Source organism: Oryza brachyantha, chromosome 3 (assembly GCF_000231095.2).
Source record: "Oryza brachyantha chromosome 3, ObraRS2, whole genome shotgun sequence".
In the NCBI taxonomy this organism is placed as follows: Eukaryota; Viridiplantae; Streptophyta; class Magnoliopsida; order Poales; family Poaceae; genus Oryza; species Oryza brachyantha.
Genome location: NC_023165.2, coordinates 28,717,632 through 28,742,384, shown reverse-complemented (window position 1 = coordinate 28,742,384; position 24,753 = coordinate 28,717,632). Strand labels below are relative to the sequence as shown.

At 39.1% G+C, this 24,753-nt stretch overlaps 3 protein-coding genes across 3 annotated transcripts; 1 reads left to right on the top strand and 2 right to left on the bottom strand.

Moving 5' to 3' along the window:
• Positions 1-1,855: 1,855 nt before the first annotated feature.
• Positions 1,856-7,675, bottom strand: LOC102720420 (galactokinase). Its single transcript, XM_006651925.3, has 13 exons — positions 7,412-7,675; positions 7,130-7,302; positions 6,026-6,072; positions 5,799-5,893; positions 5,618-5,700; positions 5,004-5,072; positions 4,447-4,632; positions 3,995-4,129; positions 3,633-3,767; positions 3,367-3,437; positions 3,115-3,192; positions 2,858-2,999; positions 1,856-2,382 (listed from the first exon to the last, which is right to left on the bottom strand). The coding sequence occupies exons 1-13, from the start codon at positions 7,578-7,580 to the stop codon at positions 2,272-2,274; spliced, it is 1,494 nt and encodes a 497-aa protein (XP_006651988.1). The 5' UTR covers positions 7,581-7,675; the 3' UTR covers positions 1,856-2,271.
• A 1,563-nt stretch (positions 7,676-9,238) lies between these two features.
• Positions 9,239-19,592, bottom strand: LOC102720134. Its single transcript, XM_040521826.1, has 17 exons — positions 19,161-19,592; positions 18,697-19,064; positions 18,374-18,610; positions 16,908-17,111; positions 15,509-15,748; positions 14,721-14,907; positions 14,338-14,410; positions 14,081-14,225; positions 13,592-13,701; positions 13,031-13,162; positions 12,821-12,962; positions 12,611-12,745; positions 11,709-11,866; positions 10,894-10,968; positions 10,658-10,796; positions 10,190-10,459; positions 9,239-9,662 (listed from the first exon to the last, which is right to left on the bottom strand). Exons 1-17 carry the CDS (start codon positions 19,483-19,485, stop codon positions 9,516-9,518), a joined length of 3,087 nt encoding a protein of 1,028 aa, XP_040377760.1. The 5' UTR covers positions 19,486-19,592; the 3' UTR covers positions 9,239-9,515.
• Positions 19,593-21,736: 2,144 nt separating this feature from the next.
• On the top strand, positions 21,737-24,198 carry LOC102722944 (huntingtin-interacting protein K). Its single transcript, XM_040521574.1, has 4 exons — positions 21,737-21,985; positions 22,974-23,029; positions 23,666-23,732; positions 23,812-24,198. Exons 1-4 carry the CDS (start codon positions 21,833-21,835, stop codon positions 23,890-23,892), a joined length of 357 nt encoding a protein of 118 aa, XP_040377508.1. The 5' UTR covers positions 21,737-21,832; the 3' UTR covers positions 23,893-24,198.
• Positions 24,199-24,753: the final 555 nt, after the last annotated feature.

Here is a 24,753-nt window from a genome sequence, read left to right as displayed (position 1 = left end):
GAATCGAGACCTAGGCCTTGTTTAGATGCTCAAATTTTTGTCACAGACGTCACATCGAATCTTTAGAAACCTAAATAACGCATTAAATATAGATGAAACGAAAAACTAATTACATAGTTATAAAATAAATCACGCGACAAATCTTTTAAGCCTAATTAAGTCATCATTAGCACATGTAGGTTACTGTAGAACTTAATTAGGCTCAAAAGATTCGTCTCGTCGTGTTTTATTTCATAACTGTGCAATTAATTTTTTGTTTCATCTATATTTAATGCTCTATTTAGGTTTCAAAAGATTCGATATGATGTTTGTGGCAAAAAAATTTAGGATCTACTAAATAAGGCCCTAACTACAAAAGGATTTCCTCCAAACTTATGTATGCTTGTACATCTCCATCATGTCAAATTAAGTCAAGGCAGCTGTATTCGTTCGTACGGACTATACAGCTACGCTAGGAGTAACATGAAAGTATTTTTGGCCAAAATGAGCGAAACTCTAACCACATGGCGAACATGTTATCCATGTCTGCAAGTGGATAAACAAGTGTAAATGCAAATTAGGGGCACAAGAAGCGAACGGTTTTTCGTATGAGTATGTATCCACTCGCACGGTTGCATATAGCTGATTACAAGCTGTAACGGGTTCTCAACGATAGAAATAGTTCGTGGATAAATTTTTTTTATACGGATCATTGGCAATTTAAACCCAATACTGAAGAATAAAATTTGATTAAAAAACCTAAAATCTACCCCAAAATTAACACCCTCATTGTTTGAAAAAAGTCAAACGGTATAATACAAATAAAAAATAATTTATAAATAAAACTTTTATATAAATGTTTGTAGTGATAAAAACAAAGGCTAAAAATAAACTATAATAAATAACCTAAAATAGATTGAAAATTTAAATTTTATTATAAGTATAAACAAAAGCGAAAAAATTAGGTCGTAAGTTATAAAATACAAATACTTGATCCATTCCTGAAGTTGTGATCATTTTTTCCTCCGGGCCCCAACCGATGCATTCAATGCAAAACCAACAACATAGATTAAAAAGGAGTTGACTGGCGACCAAATTGGCGATCAGGTCCACGAGACGTATATATAGGAGAAGGCAAAGTACAGTTTTAAGGTGGTGTTTAGATTAAGAAAAATTTTTAGGAGTAATGTCACGTTAAATGTTTGACCGGATGTCAAAAGAGGTTTTTGGACACGAATGAAAAAAAACGAATTTCACGGCTAGCCTGAAAACCGCGAGACGAATCTTTTGAGCCTAATTAATCCGTCATTAGCACATATTAATTACTATAGCACTTATGACTAATCATGGGCTAATTAGGCTCAAAAGATTTGTCTCAAGATTTCTTTCATAACTGTACAATTAGTTTTTTGGTTCATCTATGTTTAATGCTTTATTTAGGTGTCTAAAAATTCGATGTGATGTTTTTAGAGAAAATTTTGAAAACTAAACAAGACCTAAGTTTCCCACTCCCCTTTCACATACGCAAATTAAACAGGAGAGTCAGGTTCGGGTCGCTTGTGCAACTTATCCTTGATCAGCTTTTCCATGCATCTGCCAAACTGCTAAACGATGTTTAATTTTTTTTAAATAAAAGTTCATGTAGAGAAGTTCATCTCACGTTTCTAAAATAGATTTTAAACTTTAAAATAGTTAATTCTATCATTTATACTATTAAATAATTATTAAAAAATCAGATAATCTTTTAATTCTCAGATAGCTAACGATGAACAGTGCTGCACGATGACATGACTGTTTTAGTTAGTTCAAACAGAACGATAGCCTATTGTGCACGAAAAGCCTGGAAGGACATGAGACGCTTTGCCAGCACAACAAAATCAACATGGCACATGAAGACGACACCTGAATAGCCTGACCAAGAAAGATCACATGAAAACTACACCTGAATAACCTGACCAAGTGACCAAGGTCTTAGTTTGCAACTATTAGAAGTATAACCATATCACTCACTGTATAAGGTTCACCATACAATTTTGTTCAAGAGAAAAACAACCTCCATCGACACTATATTAACCGTGTTATTTATCTTAACCATTGATCTTGAAGTTCATGGTTTTGAAGTCTATTGGATATATTCCAGCAGAATAGTAAACAGGGTTTATTGTTTCTAATAAATAAGTTTTAAGATACATTCGTATGTGGGCAGACTAAGATCATAGAGTAACCTGCGTGCTCGAGTCGCGGTGCTTCTGGTCTGAATCGATTTACAGGTGGCGAAAGAATGGTGGTGGCCTACAGCTTGAATATGGCTGCTCCACTCGACGGCTTGGACGCGAACACGTATAACCCAAGATCCTTCTGGTTGATCACTCCCCGGTCTATCCTTGATTTGTAGTATGTTTCCTGCATTAAAATGGATTAAAATGGGTCTTTTGTTAGTTAGGAGCACCTCCAATGAACAGTTTGGGTACTGCTGTTTCAATGAAAATATTGAATATGTATTGACTATATATATAGTCGTCTCTGGCAATGATCCTGTGGGTGAATTATGTATGTAAGCCTATACCAGTAAGACTGTAAAGTGTGACGTACCGTGTATTTTATCATGCATATCCTGCTTGTTGGATAAAGGAGAGCTTAGGCTGCGTTTATTCCATTAGATTATCTCTACATTTTTCCTTCGCTTTTGTGCGAACTGCTAAATGGTATGTTTTTTGTAAAATATTTTATACAAAAGCTCTCTCATCTTTTTAAAGTAAAATTTCAACTTTGCAGTAGTTAATTTCATTCTTTATACTATTTAAATAGATATCAAAAATCAGATAATCTTTTATTCACAAAAAAAGGCAACCTTAGTAAGCTTACAGATTTAATTTACCTTTAAATTCGTAATAAACTGTGGGACAATGCCTTCCTTCACCAAAGCGACTGCACAGCCACCCCACCCAGCTCCAGTAAGACGTGCTCCAAGTGCACCATTATCTCTGCATACTTTTACAAGCTCTTCCAACTCGGGACAGCTGAGAAGAGAAATTTGTCACTGTCAGTATGATGTTCTATTTTATGGAAGGAGAGGGTCCTTTCCATGACACATAGCAGTCACATATGAATAAGAAAAGACACTGAAAATAGTACCTGCATTCATACAGGACACTGCAGCTATAATGACTTTCATTCATAAGATCACCCAGTTTCCTAAGCATATTTTCCGCACTGCAGGATAATGATGGTAAGACTTAGATCTCTGGATTTGGAAAAAAATGCTCTTATATGGGTGCTAGTCCACAACAGAGCTGTAAGGAGAAATGTAGCCAATAGAAAGATGGGAAGAAGCAAAAAACAAAAATAACTGGAATATATGTTGGTCACCGAAATTGATGAACGCACCTGAGTTTTGACAATACAGTATCTCTGAAGGCATAAACACGCCTTGCTTCCGAGTACACATGAAAGGCACGCTGAAATTAAACTCTCATTAGAAACTCAACCAATTGGAACACCATAATGCAGCACAGTCAAACTATTCCTAAGCACCTCGCCAAAAAAAAAAGGTCATGTGTAACAGAATGACAATATCTTTAAACAAACTAATTTTCCAAAGAATAGTTAGTGTTTCGCTGAGCAGGACTGCATACAAGGGAAATCAAATTCACCTGAAATAACTTGAAATGCTTCGCAGCTCTTAAAACATCCAAGGAAGTTTGAGAACTCTGGAAGACAGATGTCAAGCTCTGTCCTGTAATTTTCTCAATTTCTTCTACTGTATATGGTTCCTCGTGTAATAGTTTCTGCAAAATTGCAAGTAACACAATCAGATGAGTACATGATATGGCTAGGGAACAAAAGAAACTGTCAAGCATTATTTTTATGAAAATTATATAGAATATTGTAACCAAGTGTCCATATCGGCGCAACATAATGAAACATAATTTGTACTATCTTTTCTCAAATAAATAGATCGAACATATGAATCCTTCATGGAAGAATAACCTTAATTCCTGGTAAAATTTTGTACCTTCACAGCAACTCCAGGATCAGAAGAACCTTCTTTTCCAGCGAAAGAGACACATAGCCCCTCAACATCAGAGAGGGTGGTAACAGAGGAGGCAGCTTTTTTTGCTTCCATCCCTAATTTGATAGCAAGAACAATCTGCAAAGATAAAAACCAGCAATGTTAACTCAACAAATGAAAAAGAAATATCAACCTTCTGTTGTTGATATAGTGGGCAGCTCAAATCCAGTTCCAAAGTGAAAGTTTCAATTTCCGTAGAAGCTGAACACAAAACATGTCAAAGTCTGCTGCATTGTGCGGCAGCATGTACAAGAAAAGCATATGGGAACCTTTCAGTACTCTAAAAACTTCAATTCGAAATGAAAGTTAAATTACAGCTGCCAGGCAACACAAAGAAGTTTGAAACTATAAATAAGAGTTTAAACATGCCTACTCCAAAATTAAGAATCACTTACCGCTGCCAGGCGACATTCAACAACACGGTTGTTATAATTCGTGGCAGCAGTCTCTGCTTTCTTGGACTCTGCCAGGCAATGGGCAATCACAAATGTACCTCCTGGAGGTAGTTGCACATCAGTTGCATGGATTGGATTGAAATCTATCAACTCAGCAAATCCAGGTTTGGCCATGATAGATATTGCCTGGGAAAATAAAAGGGGCATCTTAAATATATGGTTCATACATAAAATAGCATTCCTATAAAGTTCTGTAAAATTTCAATGATGCTCATCCTGTCATGATTTGACTATTCTATATTGCCAAAATGGTTTTTGCATGTCAGCACAATTCAGAAAAACACAGTCTCATGAATTATATGAACTATTAGCTATACAAATTACAAAATAGTAATATTTGGATATTTATATTAAAGACATAGTAATATGACATTTTCTTTTATAAAAATGCACTTTGGTCTTCGAAGGGAATACATTGATTTACATACCAGGTGGCATAAGTGTACAAAAAGAATTGAGAATTACCATAATCAGTTAAAAAAGGATGAACTATTTACCTGGTCCATGCCCCCAGATTGTGTCCCAATGTGGCGCTCAGATTGACAAGTGAATTGAGCAACTTCTTTCTGCACGATTTGAATGGGAAAATTAGGAACATATCTCTTGCACTTTTTTGAATAATGAGTGTAAAATTGAAATTGCAGAAGTTCAAAACTATGAGGTGCACATGACCAGACTCGCTTCAACGTAGAAGCACCAGGACCAATTTTATCTCTCAGGTTTGTACTAAGCTATTATATGAATATAACACTGCATATTACTTCTGCTAAATCACCACTATTCAGCATGTACGTGTATATTTTCTTAACAAATACATGCCTATTATGTCTAAAAATAAAACAGGCTATTGTGTGTTTTTTGGCCAAAGTTTATGGTGTGGTTGTACATCACTTCTGCAAAACTCAAGTTTATCATTTAATCCATTCATGTAAACTTTATACAGTGTTTCAGTTGGTTGCACTCCTTCCATGGCAGTCTGTTAGGATTCATAGCTCCCATACCAATTTAAAAAGAACTTACTCATCTAACTTCACAATCAATATCAGCAACTAATTTATTAGGTGAACAGGAATGGTAATAAGGGAGCTGTTTGATTCGTAGAAATGTATACCTTGGGGAAATTTTTCTCAAGAACTCCCATGATAGCAATTGTTGCTGAACAGACAAATGCTGCGGAGCTTGAAAGCCCAGATCCTACATAAGAGTAACAGCCCACAATCATGGCAAGCTTTAGCAAGCTTATCAATTGGAAGCAAGTGAGAGAATCCCAAAACAACATAACCAAATAGTACCTGTAGGAACTGTTCCATCAACAACTACATCAAGGCCAACAGGTTCACCCATATCTATCCCTTTTGACCTACAGTACTCATAGACTCCCTTGTATCTGCAGACAGAGAATTAAACAGAAAAGATATGTTTGTTTTCTTTTATTTTGGCTAGTTAAGCGTATCGTGTGATCAAGGGAATCAAATTCGCCAGTATCTAGCTTTCTTTAGCATTATAAGAATCAACTTACCCACACATGAAATAGTGACCCCATTTGTGGTTTTTTATGTCAATTTCCTGCATGAAAAAAAAATATTAACAGCCGAATCAATGTATCGAAGAAATTATACAATAACTGAATCTAAGAAGAAATAGCAACTCCAGACACCACAATCACAAGCCAGAGATGGCATTTTCCATTCATATGATTCCAAGTCTAGAATTAACAAATGGAATTCAACATTGAAAAGTACTACTATCCACATGATGAAAGGAAGAGTAGTTTTTAAAACATGGAACCCATTTGCAATTGCAGCTCATGCAATGCGATATCAATTTGCATTCTGAACTCTTTTCCTGATCCACATTGCAAATATTCATCTATATATTTGTTGTTGTGCATGATGCGATATCAATTTGCATTCTGCAATTGCAGCATCATGCGATGCGATATTAATCTGCATTCTGAACACTTTTCCTGATCCACATTGCAAATATTCATCTATATAGCTGTTGCTGTGCAGTATGACGTGAGGTATTGTGCTAGAAGATTGACAGGGTAGGTAAGAATTTTTCATCCCAGTAAACATAGATTCGATTCAATTGCTTCCGTACCACCACCACCAATCTATTATTACGTTTGTGCACATCTCGACCAGCCTTCAACAAAGAGGAAGCAGGAAATCCACAATGACTTCCACACCACTATCTCAGTGGGCCCTGAGCCCCTGAGCCCGCGAGGACAACAAATTTAAGATCACGGGTGGGGTACCGAATCAGTGCAGGCTGCAGACACCATATCACGGACTTCCTGTTATGATAAATTAATCCATGGAATAATAACGCAACCACCCATCCAAACATAGGAACGAGATTGTCCCTACCTCCACCGAAAAAATGGAATCCGATGCGCTACTGAAAATCCTCTCCTTTTTTTATTTTTAGAAATCTAAAACCGGAGAATCTTACCTACATATTCCCCGTGATTAGTGGTAAGAACGTACGTTCCTTATCACAATCGAACCAGAAATCCCCATCGTATCAGATAGAAAACGAAATCAAAATACATCTAAGCTAAGCACGATGACGATCAATCTACGAACAGGGCAAGCAGAACAAAATGTTGGCAAATTACCTTGTCGGGGTCGGCAGGGTAGACACAGATGGGGTACTTGTCATCGACATTGGCGACGCGGACCTCCTTGCCCTCTGCTCTCCTGATGGCAACGATCATGTCCTGACGGATGGCCATGGGCAGCACCGAGTACCCCTCATAGTCGATGTGCTCCCCTATCAGATTCACCCGCCCTGCACACGCAACCCCCAAACCCCCACCCCTAAGATCAGTCACTCACCACATCAACCGAAACCTAGAGTAAGCAGGAGTAGTAGTAGTACTACCCATCCATCAGCCTACCTGGGGAGCGGGCGAAGAGCGCCGGGCGCGCGGCGTAGACTGCCTGGAACTTGTCGGCGAGGTGGGCGAAGCGGAGGCGCGCCTCCTCGAGCTGCGACCCGTCGCCGTAGACCGGCTCCAGGGAAGAGAACGTCGGGACTACCTCCCCCGCCGCCGCCGCCGCCGCCATCGCTGGGTCTCTCGCCTCCGCCGCTTCCGCCTCCGCTTCTCGCGCTTTCCAGCGAAACCGTCGTCTCTATCCGTTACACGAGTCGTATCACTCGATGAGGTGGCAACTTCGATTGACCCGGAGATTCCTCCCCGGCTTATATAGAGGGGACAACCACGTCCTTCGCTCTACGTCACAGACAAGTGGTCCCGGCACAACGGTCTGGCCCACACGTCGGGGACTGTGCGGTTTTTGGTACTAGAGACGGGAACCGACGCCGGGAGTGAGGGCCCACCTGGCAGTGAGGATTGGAACGGCGCGGGGGTTGTGTCGGGCCCACCGGTCAGTGGCACTGGATGGACGGCCACATGGCTTGGGCGTGGGCCAACGGCCGTACGGGATACTTCGGAATTAGTTCCTGTGATAAATTAATTTATTAATTAACTGTCGGATTATCGTTGATTGATCATTTGATTATGCTTATCCGAGTTGTTAGTCGGTTTATCATCCGTTTATCCTTTATCGATAGATTCAGAACAATATGCGACCGAACACGTGATACGATTCGTCTAGCCGCCTGCGTTAGTACCTCCATCTCAAAAGGATTTTGGGCACATTTCCATGAGCTAATAAAGGCTTTAATAAACAATCTCTCGATGAATCTCCATCCTTGGATGCTATTTGATAGTTCAGCAGCATTATTATTAACCAGCCCGAAAAACACGGTAATATATATTAGTACATGATTAATTAATTATTATCTATAAAAAATTAGAAAAATAGATTAACATAATTTTAAAGCAACTTTTCTATATAAAATTTTCGAAAAAATATACCGTTTAGCGGTTCGAGATGTGTGCGAGAAAAAACGAGGAAATCTGATATTAAAAATGAGGGAACGAACTCGGTCCTAGTGTGACTGCTTAATTTCCAGTTATATAGAGCATTGCATACAAACCAAATCTCTTTCTAGCATGATTCTTTTGAGATGACCACAATCTAAAACAATCTCTTGGAGATGCTCGTCGTCAAATATATCGGGGCGTTCTTTAACTGCAACCAGCATCGAGTAAATGACTACCGTTTGTTAATACCATCTTTCGTCAACTTGAAGCTTAAGCAGTTAAGTGCACTTTCTCGAGATACTGACCTAGATTCTATTGCAATACGTTACTACAAAGTCAGCATGCGCAATGTCAGTATGTCAAAAAGTTGCAATTCAGTAATACAAATGGCTTTTTCACAAGGATCATGAGGACTCAGGAGAGCAACAACTACAGCCTCAGGATTCAGAGCCAACTGGTTGATGTTTTCCGGTTTCAAGTGGCTGCAGTTCATCCTTTGCACACTTTGGCCGCATTCTATTTATAGATGTTAATGAAGATGATTTTTTTTACTTCCATGATACCTATTTAATGATATAAATGATAGAATTAACTCTTATAAAGTTAAAATTTTATTTTAAAAATATGAGAAGATAACCTTGTACATAGAAACTTTTAGTAGCCAAGAAAAAATCCATGTAAAAGAACGCAACCTTTCTCGACCTCATAATGTACTTCCGAATTATTACAGTGGTCAAAACCACTGTAATTTGCCGTTGCAATTTGATTTATTTTAACCAACTAGAAACTAGGCGTTGGTTAGTTGGCTATCATAGCCGTCGTGCATACGGCCCAAGCAGATTTGATCACAAGTGATCGCAAAAATCCGAGTATCCCATTTCTATATAGAGAGTTCTCAAGTAGTCAGCTAATTCTGCTGGTAAAAATTGGGCCTCGCAAGCGGCATCATATGAACAGAAGACTACAAGATCATCGAGTCAGCTTTCACTAGGCTTTGGTTCCATTAATATGAATAGTTTGCATCAGAACCTCGCTTCCAAAATAATGCTGGATGTATCTTAAACTTAACCTTTCTTCCTAAGCTAGTTCTAGGAAATTCCACCTAAGGATCTCACTCGCATTTTTGTGCTCTTGTGATCTCCCATACTGGAAGTGTTGTATCGTCTTCAATATATTCATCAATGCGGTTGCTGGTATTTGCAATGGCGACGGTAAAGCTCTCATTCGGAAGAGTGTAGAGATACATTGCTCGTTCATCCTGGTAATTCATCACCGGGAAACTTGAATAAGAACAGGAAGTACAAAGATTACATGTTTGCAAACAAAGGGGGTGACAGCATATTTGCAAATGAAAATAATTTATGAATAAAAATTTTATATACATATTTTTAGCGATCTAAAAACAAGGTTGGAAAATAAACTTGCGTAAAAAAACATTAAAATCAACTCCAAATTTAAGGTTAAAAATTCAAATTTGACTTATAAGCATAACGAGAAGCGAAAAGATGGGGTGAAAATATAATAGGTATAGACAAGCCTAGTTTTTTTTTAAAAAAAATGAAGTATTGATGAATGCTACATGATGCACAAAAAGACAGGATAAGCTTTCATGATCATGAATACTGCTTTCACGTGCCAAAAGTTATAAGTATCAGACCCAGTGCTCTGCTACCTATGAGCTTGCAGGAAATAAACCAATAATGGTTAAGCTAAGACTTAAGTGACAATGAACCAGGTAGGTTTATATGCAAAAACTACATGGGCAAAAAAATTGACAGTTAATACCTCAGGGAGCTCCATAAATTCATCAGGAGATATTTGAAGAAACTCTACGGCTGTTTGCCCAAGGCACCAGGCAAAAACCTTTTCACTGTCATCTGCAATGGTCAAGTGCAGCTGAAAGCCATGTGTGCATCCACCACTATGGCATGCACACTTACAGAAGGAACACTGAAGCCCTCCAGATTGATCAATCACAACGCATCCACAAAGATTGTGGAATAATAATACCTTTAAACTGTTGACATCAATGTGGTCAAGCCGAACACGGCATATCTGTATATTAAGATATCCAACACATTCAGGATGTTAGGAAAGCAAAAGGACATAATCACAAATGAAGAATACAAAGTTCTTAGAACAAGCAAAATTGGTACCAGGAATGTTTTCTAAATGTCACTGATAATTCCATAGTTCCAACTAAAAGCTAACTTAAATGCTTGAGAAGACTTTACAATAGCATCGAAGTCTTACATGTATTCTATTAGTTGAATGGGGAAGATCCGACAAAAGTGATAAAGTATGTAGGCATGTTGAATTAAGAAGTGCTGGCAGCAAGCTTAAGTTAACAAATAGAGACCCTGGCTCCTTTTCGGTCCAAGAGACTTCAAGACTGTAACACCAGAAGTCCATCAAACTTTCACCTTAAAGCAATTGCTGGAAGATTTTAGTTGTGAACAAACGAAACTAAAAGGGAATCTATTGCTTACATGTTTTTTGAACTCAAGTTACAAGTCAAACCAGAGATGTATACCATATGACCAATACCTACTCTGCCCAACGACCTGCATGTAATGTATCAATTTCAAGTGCATGGTAGAGACATATGAGTTGGCATAGGATGATAGGAAACAACAATTTTGTAAAAAAGTAGGCTTTTCTGAAGAACAGTAAGCAGAAAGATGGAATTTAGAATATTGTAGAGATTCATTAACCACGGGCTGTCAGGTGAGAGAGATCATCAAATATCAAAGGCCAATTAACATAACATTGCATCTTTGTAAAAGATCTTGCAGTCTTGCACACACTGTATAGGTACCTCATGCATTTTCTAATTAGAACATATCAGCTAACACGATAACAAGCTCTAACAAGAAAACATTTGATGGGGCACAGTCTTCACAACATCATTGCTTGTTAACACTAACAAGAAACAGATAAAGAGGGTGTTCCTTGATTTAGTATAATATAAAATTTAAAATTAATTTCACTAGCTCAACGATTTGATAAAAGAAACAAAAAATGACAAAACAATCAGCTTTTAGATGAATTCCGATTTTATTCAATGCAAAGTAAATTAAATATTATTTTTGCAAGTCTGAACCTGAATGGGTTCAATACACTGACCCGCATCCGAACTAACAAAAGCACTGGCCTGGATATTGCAAATTTGACAATTTAACACTAGCATGATGAGTTCAAGAATTGTTATTTGTATTTTAAGTCAAAGAGGTACATTTTCAAACAAACTAGGGAATAGACAGCAGGAAAAACTAGATCGTTGCATAAGTACAAAAACCGGTACCAGAGTCCAATAAATTTAAGTTTCATCAGGGCAACTCCTGTTGCATCTTCTATCTCCAAGTAAAAGAAATCTCCTGACGCGCTTGCTTTGCAAACACTTGCCACAGTGCCAAACAGACTAATTCCAACCATTTTATCATGAAGATCATTTACATGCACCTAAGAATTAGACATGTTATACGAGCCCACAACAATGAATATATTACAGGAACTTTACTGCATGCATGATAAGTAATTGTGTATATAAGTTGTATCATACTAAAAACAATGAACAGGATCCACAAGGGTCAAGAGGAGACAATCTATTTTTTCAATGATTTCCCTTCATTAAAGAATAAAAAACTTCAACTAGTGATGTAATAATAGATCATCATGAAAAAGATGGTGACGACAAAATGATGATGAGAAGCATAAAACATTAGGTACTTGTGAAAGCATGTTCCTGCCAAGTAAAACAGAAGACCACACATTTGTTTATGTTACTAGATACTCTATATTACATCTGTATTACAGTAAATTGTATATATTACGAGCTGTAGTTTCTAATGGGAATCAAGTGGTAATTTTCAGAATAATTAAGTCAGCTAAGACAAACATGATTTTTTTTTTCCTGGTTGGCCCAAGCAGGCGACCAAATGTATTAAGGTGTAGGGAGAAAAAGTCAGTTACAAACAGCAGTAGACTGCTGAGCCCGGCCGTAGCCGAAGCGGAACCAGGGAAAGAAAAGACAAACATGGTAATATTGCTCTGTTGCTAATGAAGATCTGAACAATATAACTAAATGCAGATTGAAACATGAATAGAATCAATCATTATGTACTAATTGATAAAGCCTTCAGGTTCCAAGCAAATTGGCAAGTGGCAAGTTTATAAAATAACATAAATGATGTTCAGGTTACTAACTCGAAATGGATATCTGCTGAAATCAACTGAACCATGCAAATCACGTGGTAATGTTACTTGTGAAGCCATAAGATCATTTGGAACACATGATGGTCGAGGTCCTTGACTCCTTATTTGGGAAGGTGTGAGAAGTACCTAACATACAATCTTTTCCATCTTGGTCAAAAGGAGTAGTGCAGAAAGATGTAGCATCAAGTTATTCATACCAACCTGTTCCTCCTGCTGAGCAATAGGCACCAAGTAAACCTGTGTTGCACTGCCATATTCAAGGCAAATTTCCTGAGACTCCTCGTGATTATTGTGCACACAATTTGAAATAAAAGGTCTGTCCAGTGCAAGCATGCTCCCTACACTAGAATAAAAGTTTAGCTTACAATAATTTGAATGAGGCATCCAGTACTTGTATTGAGTGAAATTAACCTGAAAAGATTTGCAAGCAAAACCTGCTCCCCCCATAAAACAAATTTTATCTTTGCATCATCATTGTCAACAAGTATAATCTGCTTTCTTTCCGTTGACCCAAAATTTTCTAAAGACTCAATCTTCTCGATCCTACAGGGTAAAGAAAGGTCAGTGTTACAGATCTTTCAAGATCAAGTGATCTGCTTCATCCTATTCTATTTATATCGTCAAATGGATCGGTAAGTTTTTTCTCGTCATAATGCTGGTTTAATAATCCTAGTATAACTCACACACCCGACACACCCACACATTCCTTGGAAAACAGAACACATGTGCACACATTCAACAGCAAAAACACTGCTGCTTTATTTAAGAATGAACAAAAGTTCAGTTTTCAGCAGAGAAAGACAATAGTTGATTAGTTGCACATCCAATGATATAGCCATATAGGCAGCAAATGGAGAAATTAAATGCTAATAAAACATCTGAATGAGTTCTGCTAGTATAACTACAGCAGCAATGTGGAAGTGCCACCATTAAGAACTAAAGAGTAATAAAGTACTATATATCTGGTTATACCTGGCATAAAACGAGTAGGAAATATTGTTTCTGTTCTCATCTAGCATCATAGATGAGAAAGAATATGTGCAAAACTGTGCAGCAAGTAACATGGCATCTTCATCTTCATCCTGTATAAATTAAACATAAGTCCAGACTGAATAATGTGTGAAATAATATATATGAGAAGTTTGTTGAACCAGATGCATGTGCTATGTAGCATTCCGCAACACCAATGCAAGATTTTAATTTCTAGCAGCTTAGTAGTATAATATGGAAAACATGAATCCTTGTAAGAAGCAAGGAGTTAGCAGATAATCTAATGAGTAAATAACAACGATGTTTAGTGTTTAGGTGATTTCTTTATATTATATTATCACTGTGTACTATGAAGAATCATGAGGAATGGAAGCGAACGAAAAAAAGAATGACCCAAGAAATGACAATCTACAAGTAAAAGACACATCCTGAACTCCACTTGCTTGTAAATTTAAATGCTTTAACTGGTACCTCATCAAGTAACATCACCATGTATTCTGTTGGCAAAATACGAGCATGGCCTGACCCCTCCATAGCTGTACGTAGGCAACATCCTGTGAGCATAACTTCTCGGCCCTTCTTCAACACACCATGTTGTCCAATGTAATTGTAGCACCTAACTTGTAAATTTGGAGTCAGTCCAATAAAAGATTGGCCTTCATTCATTGATGGATTTCTAATGTGTTCTTCAGTGACATTATCTAAGAAATAATCATACTCAGATCTACCTTCGGTGTAGATATAGATCGATAGTGGACGTGCTCCACATGTCTCCCAAGGTAAGCATGTATATGTTTGTACCTACAAGGATACAGTTTACAAGGTAATGAAGGAAAATGCAAGTGGTAGTCATATACAAAGAGCAAGTTCAAGTGATTAATTTTATCAGTACTGTTTCAAGAATCATGTTGAGAAAAATGACAACCCAATGTCATAAGGTTGAACTTGTGCCCTTGTTGAGAAATGACATAGAAAAGTAATAGGTTATTATCCAGCTAGTCATTCTGTTTACTATTAAACATCCCTGCAAAGCTCAATATTCTGAAACTAATATAAAAATTAGCTGACAGATATAGCTTCTTTGTTTGATGGAAGCAAAGTATAAACATACCAGGAATGACAAACACGTCGATGACAACAGCTTCAAGGACACTCTTAGGAGAAAGGAAGTTCTTCTCATGGATAGAATCGATTGTGATAGTATTAGGAAGTCGCCTCCTTCTATTTCTTGTTTTTAGAAGATTGGTCAATTCAACTTTCCTCTTTGCAGTCAGAGATTTACGTTGTTCTGTCCAAGACTAACAAAAGCAGAAAATATTTAAACACCAAGTTGCATGTCTATTGCGAAAAGAAATGATGGAAAAAGAATGGAACCATGGATTTGAAATGGGTTCACGCTTGTTAATCTGCACAAAGCAAGAAGCAATGGATCGGCAAATTGCAATATCCTTACAAAAATAACACACGCCACTTGCTTGAATAGTGCCAGAAGCTACAGCAGCGATTAGTGCCCAAATAGCTTATGCGTGCCTTTTTTTTATTTCGAAGTATAGACCACGCCGGTTTGACATTCTTTGATAAAGATTATTTGGTTTTAGAACAAATTTGATCTAAGAAACAGCGAGCACAATACATAAACGGGACGGATTACCCGCGGTTCTACCAGCACCCATCCCTAATAAACCGAAACTGTAACAGGGTGGAGAAATAGTTGCACCCTAAAAATATAGTTTGAATTCGATTATCAATGTATGATAAATTTAACCGCGACCGATTTCAAGTAAACCTAAGAGTAGAAAAATGCAACCATGCTTGGTCAAACAGCTCATAAAATGACTAGTTTGGGAATTCAAAAATATGAAGGCTAGTTTGGCGCGACACTGCCACAGCGAATCCAACCTGGAAGAGATCGGAGAGCAGGATGGCGGCGGTGACGCCGCTGGAGTAAGCGCAGCAGGACTTGAGCACCTGCGCCACCGCCCAACCCCACGGCGGCCGCGCAGGCGCTGGCCCGGTGCCGGGGGAGTCGTCCCCTTCCCCGGAGGAGGACGACGACGAAAGCATGGAGATGGCGTAGTCGACGAACTCGAGGAAGGCGCCCCCATCGGCGGCGGCGGCGGCGGCCGGGTCCATGTAACCCTAGAGAGGAGGAGGGCGGGACAGGGGAAGGCGAAGAGGAAGGAGACAGGCGCGAAAAAGAAAAACCCGAAACAGCGCGGGAAAAGGAGAGGGGAAAAAGATCCGGATATGTGCGTATGGAAATATTTTACGGCGTTTTTTTTTTTGAGCGGAATAAAAAAACTGAATTACCCAAATAATTCGGTGCAATATGTGCGGAATGGTACAATAATAATCGTTTTAATACTCTACTTCAAACACTTTTCAGCCTATTGAACGGATATTTGTTCCACACTTCAAGAAATATGTTTTATAAACAGACATTCTTTTCACTCCACTTGTTTTCAGAAATTGTCGAATTTATCTCCCAAAATATTTGTTTTCTCTCTATAATTAAATCAATAATCCACAACAGTAAATCTGCTTGATAATCTAATCAAACTGGGTCTAATTTTGCCATATGATGGATCAGGTAGGATTCTATCAATATTATCATACCCTGCTTCGTCTGTAGGAAGGAGAATTTACATGCCTCCTCTTGTTCTAAATAATCCAAATCTCAACTTTGAAAGTTCAAGAAGATGACTGCGTCTGGAACATTTGGTTCTAACTTCTAAATAATCCGAATCTCAACTTCCAGAGTTCAAGAAGTCAGTCTGGAACTAAGGCAGTCACCTATGCATGTGATTATGAGGTAGTAGAAACGAACCAAATAATCAAAGAACTATCATGCCGGAAATTATCCGGTAGATAATCAAGTGGTAGATCAGTAGTTTTGCATGCTACAAGCTGTTGTGTGGATTCCGGTCCAAAAGAAAAAAAAATGTGGTGTAGACTGACAAGCTTTTTTTCATTACAAAATAAACTAACTTATGTAAACGAGACAACGAATGAATCAATTAAAAGAATACATGATAATCCATGATAAAGCTCCCTCATGAACTCTAAGCAAAGTTCCAGCTTCAGGAATATCCACATTTATCCGAATCGTTTGAGGGGAAAACTGACAGTTTAGAAGATAGTCAGTTTTATGTGCAAAGGCAAAAGGAAAAAGAAGAAAAGAAAACTGCTGCAGGAGGTTGTGAACTGTTTAATGGCCGGTCGATGAAACCATCTTACTAGCGATTGTTGCGGACAGAAACTGATCGTTCATTGTAGGATTAGCTCCTGATCAATGATCTAAGGCACATCTGATGGATAGACATTGTCCTTGTGAATGACCTTTCGTTAATTGGTCATAATTTATGAATAAGACGATGACAGTGATATCGTCATGGAAATGCCTGCGAACCTTCTTGTCAATCTTCACAAGGTCCGAATAACGCATCTCACGTTTTCGTGCTGCTTCATGGAGAGCTGCCTTTATGAGCCTTCTTGCACTTCCCTAAATTCGAAAAAAAAGCAGTGAAATAAAATCAATTATCTGATCATATTTTAACTCGTTAGGTAACAACCAAGAAAACTAAAAACCATACTTGACTGCTTCTAGGTTGAAACGATGTCAGAGGTGAACATTTTTTTCTGGAATGATGTGACTAGTACAAGTGTAAAACTAGAATGTCAAGTTGTCAGCAGTACCAATTATTTGAGTAAATTAATAGGTTAAGGCATAGCAAACACATATATACAGCTAGAAAGACCAGTAGTGATTAAATCACCAAAATGAGTAACAGACTGCAGTCATGCTGCAGCAAGTTATGTCCCCAGTACTTATCAGAAAACTGGTGCTCCTTACATATAAGCAGTAACAATTCATTATTGGTATGGACCTACAATAACCCTGTCCAGTATACATCATCAGACAATGGTTATCATGACCAGGGCGTCCCTGCCAGCACTACAGGAAAGCAATGATCCACTGAGAAAGGTATTTTCGGCCCATTGTTGATGGATTCACAAGTCACGACACATGATTTAAATAAATGGAAAAGACTAGGCCGGTGATATTGCCTAAAACTCCTTACAGTAATAGGATGGTCCAAACTGCAAGGTATTCAAGGAAACAGCCAGTGATGTACATACTATTCCAGCTTACAGGCTGTAACGCAATGTATAAATGTGGACACTGGACATGGATTGCATGATACTCCATAGTAAATACTTGCATCCAGAGTGCACCCAATCACCAAACAGAAAAAATGAAAATTTCACAATGCATGGCAACTAGGTTTTTGATGAAGACTCAGTTTTTTGGCAATAATAAAATGGTAACATTAGTTATAACTTGTTGTATTAGCAGATGCACATGACACCCGATATGCGTCTAGTCTAAATAGTGCAATGCTTAGAAAATGTTTGGCAATTACAAGAATCCTAAATACTCTAGTGGTCCAAATGCAAAACTGGACTTGTATTATAATCTCACTCAGGAACAAAACTGAGATATCAAGGTTGAAGATATGAAGCTTTAACACATGCGTTTGATTGTAAATATTCTATTAAAAATACATTAAAGGCATTGTTGCCATGTGAAATAAGGTTCAATTAAGAGGTTCACCGTTCATGGGTGAACCCTTAATAAATAAATTTACTGGTAATAATTCTAGCCATAATATTTTGCAAAAAATTTTACAATCTCCCTTAGGCAACAGCATAGGCCAGAATGTGAACCAGTAGAGAAACCAAGTTAAATGTACAGAATCTTACAGCTCGTTGATGGCTGTGAACAATCTCGGCAGCCTGCTGATTACTCAGGTGTTCCCACAAACCATCAGAGGCAAATATGATGAAGCAATCACTTGGTTGAAGGCAACGTGAGATGATAGATGGGTCGGCACTCAATATAGGCCTGCTGAATGGTTCGGGGAGCCTGAACTTCGGTTTGATCTGCTCCGTGTTATACTGTGCGCGTTTTAAGTATGCATCACCTAACGATCTCGACACCTGCATCGCCCAATACATTAACTCAGAGATATATAATACAAATAAAATGTGTGCAACAGGAAACTGAACAATGCAATAAACTCAACCTGTATGATGCCTTTCACTCTCCAGACACCATGTTTAAGAGCAACAATCTGCGGATCATCTGGGTGCTGAGCCATGAGCTCCTGCCTGACACCCTCTTCATTGGCATTATGCTCGCTAGATAGCTGCTCGGCAGTAATCTGACCAGTGCGACCAACCTTCTTCCCTAGAACAGCCCTAGAATCCCCCAGGTTGGCTACAAAGAGCGTCCTCTGATGCACGACTCCGACGAGGCAGCAAGTACCGACGGTGGCGATGTCCGGCTGCGTCTCCAACATGCGCGAGACGAGCGCGAGGAAGCCTTCCTCCGTGGCCAGGAACGCGTCCCTGATTGCGTCAGCCGTGACGCCCTCCGGCCCTGACGCGGCCTCTGCACGGATCAACCAACCCTAAGTCGCATCATCGCGTGCGTTTCCGCGAGGGGCTAGGAATTGAACGGGCGGTCGCATTCGCGGGGGGCGCTCACCTCGAAGGTTGTGGAGGAGGTGGTCGCAGGCGAAGCGGGCGGCGTCGGGCCCGGCGTGGCCGTCGAAGACGCCGAGGCAGGTGCCGAGGGGCGGGGCCGACTCGACGCGGCACTGGTCCTCCAGCACGTTGTTCCCCTGCACGACGGCGACGGAGAGCTCCCCGGCGTGGCAGCGCGCGAGGTCCCGCCACCAGAGGAGCCCATCGCGGCCCTCAGCGGCGTGCTCCGCCGCGGAGGCGTTGGCCGTAGACGACTGCGCGGGCGCCGGGGAGGTGGGCCAGACCCCGCCGCACGCAGAGAGGAGCCTGAGGAGCGCGCCCACCATGCTCCCGCCACATCGCCGACCGGGGCGTCCCCGAGGCGGCGGCGCTGGAGGAGAGAGAAAGCGAGCGAGAGGAGAGAGAGAGAAGGGGAAGCGGAGCGGAGAATGCGCGGAGGCTTTTGGCACGGTGGGGGAGGTGTGGGGGGTGCGAGTGTGCGACGCAGGAGGTCGCAATCGGTGTACGAGAAAAATAATACAAAAAAAAAGGGGTGGGAAAAGCGGAGGCCGGGTTTGTTCGGTGCGACGCGGTGTCGTGCGCTGCGCGAATTTTTTTTTTTCACTTTCGTTAGAAAAATGTCTCAACGTTTACACCATCTTTCACTGTCTATTATAAGATATAAATATTCTTAAATTCTTTACGATGATTACGTTCGGGGAAAACTATAGTTCCTCTTAGTAAATGAGAAATGAGGATGGATGTTATTATAGGTGAAAATAAAATGAGGAGAATTTTGAATATAAAATAACTGATAAGACAATATTACGGTAAAAAAGTGTCCGAAATGGTTAAATTTTTGTATAAGATTTAAACCTATAAATGATTATATTTTAGAATTAAGAGAGTAACGTGGCTAATAAAACAGTCATGTTAACCGAATATGGCGGTATTGTTTCACTTAAATTTATGCCTAAAATTAAATTTTAAAACTTAATTTTAAAGTATAATTTAGATTTTTTTCCCATTGTTTATTTTCTGTCATTTGATTTAGAACAATATGATAATTTGCACTAGGTCACTGAACTCTCAAAATGTATTTTTTGGTCTCCGAACTTGTTCGGGATATCATATAGGTCTAAACGGGCTCCAACCCGCTTTATCTGTTGACGTGGCATGCACGGTGGCGCCTACGAGAAGGGAGAGAAAAGAATAAGGAGAAGAGATATTGACATGTAGGATCTACATGGCCCCAACAACACATAGGCGTCATCGTGGCATGCCACGTCAGCGAATGGTGCGGGTTAGAGCTCGTTTGGACCTATATGACCCCGGACAAGTTCGGGGACCTAAAAATATATTCTGAGAGTTCAGGGACCTAGATAACACATGCACACAAGTTTAGAGACCGCTGGTGCATTTTACTCTTTTTATTATAACGCTAGGTGGGGCGATAAGTACATTTTAAACTAAATTTACAGTGGTTTATTTTAAAAATTAAATAAGGTTCTCATAATTTGAAAAATTGCGCCTGCCTGCTGCTGACTCATGCAAGCGTGCTTGGTCGCGAGGGAATTGGACCGCCGTCGTTTCCTCTTTTTCTTTATTTTTTGTTGCTCTCCTCCGTAAAGCGTAGGCGTAGGCTCCACCCGGATGATGCGATCAGCGTATTGTACGTCGTTGTACCTATGAGCTCACCTGTCTGCAACGCAAAAAAAAAAAAAAAATGTTATGCTATAAATTGGCATCTGCCGACATCTCTAAATCTATAATTTATTTTAGAGAGAAGGTCCATCTTTTCTCAATAGCTTATATGATTATTCATCCTTATAAATTTTGGAAATAAGTTTTTTTTATAACAAAGACGCACTTGGTATCTTAAATCTGAGTTATTTTCATTCAACTATCTAAAATAATTCTATACAGGAGTTATATTATCAATTAAAAAAGACTGAATAGAAAATACAATCAAATGAACAAAACGTTCTTCTTTACCGCATCCATCTTAGGCTCTTAGCATGGTCGTTATACATTATCCTACTGACGGTTGAAGAGACGGCAAATAAACAACCAAGGGAAATTTGAGCATGCTATGGTTATATAGTGGCTTTTTAAATAATTGTTCCATCTACTGGGTTTTATTTTAATTTCTATTATTATTATTCTTATGTCTACATATTTTGCACATTTTCTCTCTTAAAAATTTACAAATTATAAATCTATTGATCTGTTGTGGTATAAGATAATTTAATAAAAACACCGCGTTTGTTGGAGGTTGGAAATTATCACATTAACATAAGAAAAAGAAAAAAATCAATTATCATGTTGCAAGTGGAATATACTATAGCAATACCAATGCAGATTGATCGACAACACAGCTATATACATACCACAACTATATAAAAAAATACTCTCATTTTATATTATAAATATTTCTAGATATAAATATTAATTTTGTATGCATATGTTTATTGATGTATATTATATATATATAGAGATAGATTTACTAGTAGTATATGAATTTACGAAAAACAGACAAAATGAACTAAATACCCCAATCTTTTCTCTTCTTACTCGCACGAATCTCAAAGCCCTCGCACGCTGCCCCGCCGTTCTCAGATCTTCCTCCGTTGGATTGCACACCGCAGAAAGGGAATTTCTAGGGTTTAGGCAGCGAGCGTGGTGGGGAAGGCGATGGCTGCGGCGGGCGACGAGTCGGCGGCTGCGGCTGCAGCGGCGGCGGCCGCGGGGGAGGACTCCAAGGATCTGCAGCAGCAGAGCAAGGCGCTGGACAAGCTCACCGACCGCGTCGAGGATCGCCAGCTCGACTCCTCCCGCGTCCAATCCGTACGTTTTGTTCAACTCCAGCCGCAAGATCTTATCGATTACTCATCTAGTGGCATCATCAGTGTGCACCATCGATAGATTGATTATCAATTCGTTTATTGGTAAGCAATGATCGAGCAGCTGGATAATTTAGACGTTTTATTCGATAATACGAATGTAGAATCATGATGGTTTACTGGTAGATTCACTTCATATTAGCCATGCTCACTGCAATTTTCTGTGGTTTGATTTTTAGATCACGGTCTTTTAGTTGTGACTTAAGTATTGATCCAACAATTAAATTTCATGTCCTTGTTTACACTGAGTAAGAACAATAGAGCATTTTGACTACAAAAATCTCTAATCATGTTAATTCTTTTGTCCTCGTGCACCCATTACAGCGCACAATCATCACAAGACACCAGACTGTAGCCTGTAGAGCGATCAGCTGAAAACTTCACATTTTGTATGTGCAGAATAGAAGCTTAAATTTCCCATCCTTGTCGCGGGATCTGTTCTGCATGTCAAAAAAATAAGGAGTCACATTAGATGACTCGAGGCAGAATGATGAAGTACTTTTTTGAACGGCAGCTGATTTGTTTTCAAGTTCTCAAGGGTGATAACTTTAGATTGATATATGGGTGTTTGTAGGATAAATCAGGCCAGCTTGGGTCTTAGATGGTTGCTAGTTATTCTTTAGTTGTCCTTAGCTTAACCGAATGATTATTTTGAATCTTGGCAATTTTATTGAAATGGCAACACATTTTCATTTATAAAGGTGATAGTTATTCTTTAGTTTACTTGACTTAACTGTGAGATTATTTTGGATTTTGGCAATTTTATTGAAATACCAATATTGTTTTTCAGATATAAAGGTGCTCAGATTTGTTACTATGGTGTCTGTTGCTGCATTGAGTCTTTGACACATGATCTGATTACAAATCTTATATTGATACCAACTTGCGAATTAAGAAAGTTGTCTGTTTTTAATCGTCTCTTTCTTTTGTAGGCAATGGCAGCTCTTGCCTCTTCTAAAGAGGCTGACTGGAATGCCATGAGATTGAGGTCAGTGTACAAAACATCCATGATTTATCCACTGTGATTATTATTACATTCCCTAGGATTGCACCTATTCGTCAAAGTAGGTTCGATGGTGGTTGCAGTTTTTTTTTTCGGGATGGTTACACATTGCACTTTATTGTGCTGAAATTACACCCGTAAGATTAATGTAAGCTAAGTGACTAGAAACTGTGTGTGGAGGAAAACGAACATGGAACTTAATTTGAACAGCATCTTTGCTTGCCACATTTTTTTACCTTCATCCGAAGCAGTATGATAAAGCATTGTGGGGGGGGGGGGGGGAGACCAGGTGACTTGCCTCACTTATGGTCTTGATACCTCAAATGAGGTAGCATTTTAACCTGATGAAAGAGCAAGCAAAAGAAGAAGAAGGAAAAAACACATCAGGAAAGAATAACTCAGGCGTGTTCTTAGTGGATCTTTTCTTGCAAATCTTTGGGTTTCATCTGATTCTGCATGATAGTGCGATTTCGCTGTATAAACCCCCTTGTGAAATGAAGGCAGCGTACTTTAAATAGACATGAGCTTTCTCATCATGGGATAAATGGGTAATGGGTTTACCCTGGTTTGCATGTCATATGATTGCTATTACATGTTGGAATGTTTTTGCTCTTTCTCCAGGGAGAAAGAATTAGCTGCTGTCAAGATCAACCCAGCTGATGTTGAAATTATTGCTAACGAGCTTGAGGTGACTGCTTTAAATCCTCATCCACTGACACTTCTGCAACATTTTGAAAGCCTGTTCTAACATATATTTGAAAACACAGTTGGACAAGAAGATCGCAGAGAGAACACTCCGGGAGCACAAAGGCGATGCTGTAGCTGCAGTTCGGTTCCTGCTTCGCTGATTCTGAAACATTTGCCCTTTGATCCATACACCATGCGAAGCAGCTGTAGTTTGTTATTGCTGTTTAGAATTTCTCTATCCACAATGAAATGGTCATATTTGGCATCCATGTACAACTTCTCTTTCCATGATGCTGCGAACTGGTTTCTGTTTTGCTCTTGTAAAACCTAAAGGTTCACTCTTCACCGAGGAGTTATTGTTCATCCGAGGTCTTTTTGTTCCTACCCAAGATATTCTGTTCGTTTGGATAACCTAACCTCACGCTCTGAACAACTGGATTACTGGAATGAATATGAAGCAGAAAGAATAATGAACTGTCATCTACAAGATAGAAAAAGAAAACAGCTGATTGATCCAAGATTAAGACAATATCACATAAGTTTGATGCCCGTATGATTTTATTACAACTTGAAGTGTCTTCAAAGGTAAGAAACATTTCCCTGTTGTACCACATGGCAATTGGCAACTTGCATCATTCTTACCTTATTTGCGACAGCATTGTTGTGTACTAACAGTTGCTTGAGTAAGGAGCCGCAGGATGCAACACAGTTTCTGGAAGACTGTCTGAAATGAAACATACAGATGTCTATTTTATTTGTAATTTGTAGTTCCTACTATGAAATTTAATGGAGGTTATCTGATTTTTGAGAGCTGTTTAACTCATACTCATCTTGGAGATATCAGTCTGATCAACAAACACTTCTGTTACTTTGTCTGACATAGTTCAAGTTTAAAGAAACTTTATCAAGGTGACCGTTGCAGTGCAGCACAACTCTATTTTCTGATGCATATTCTTTCTGACATGCGGGCCCAACCGGGGGGACCTTCACAGGAGTACTGGACGTACATACGTGGAAGCGTC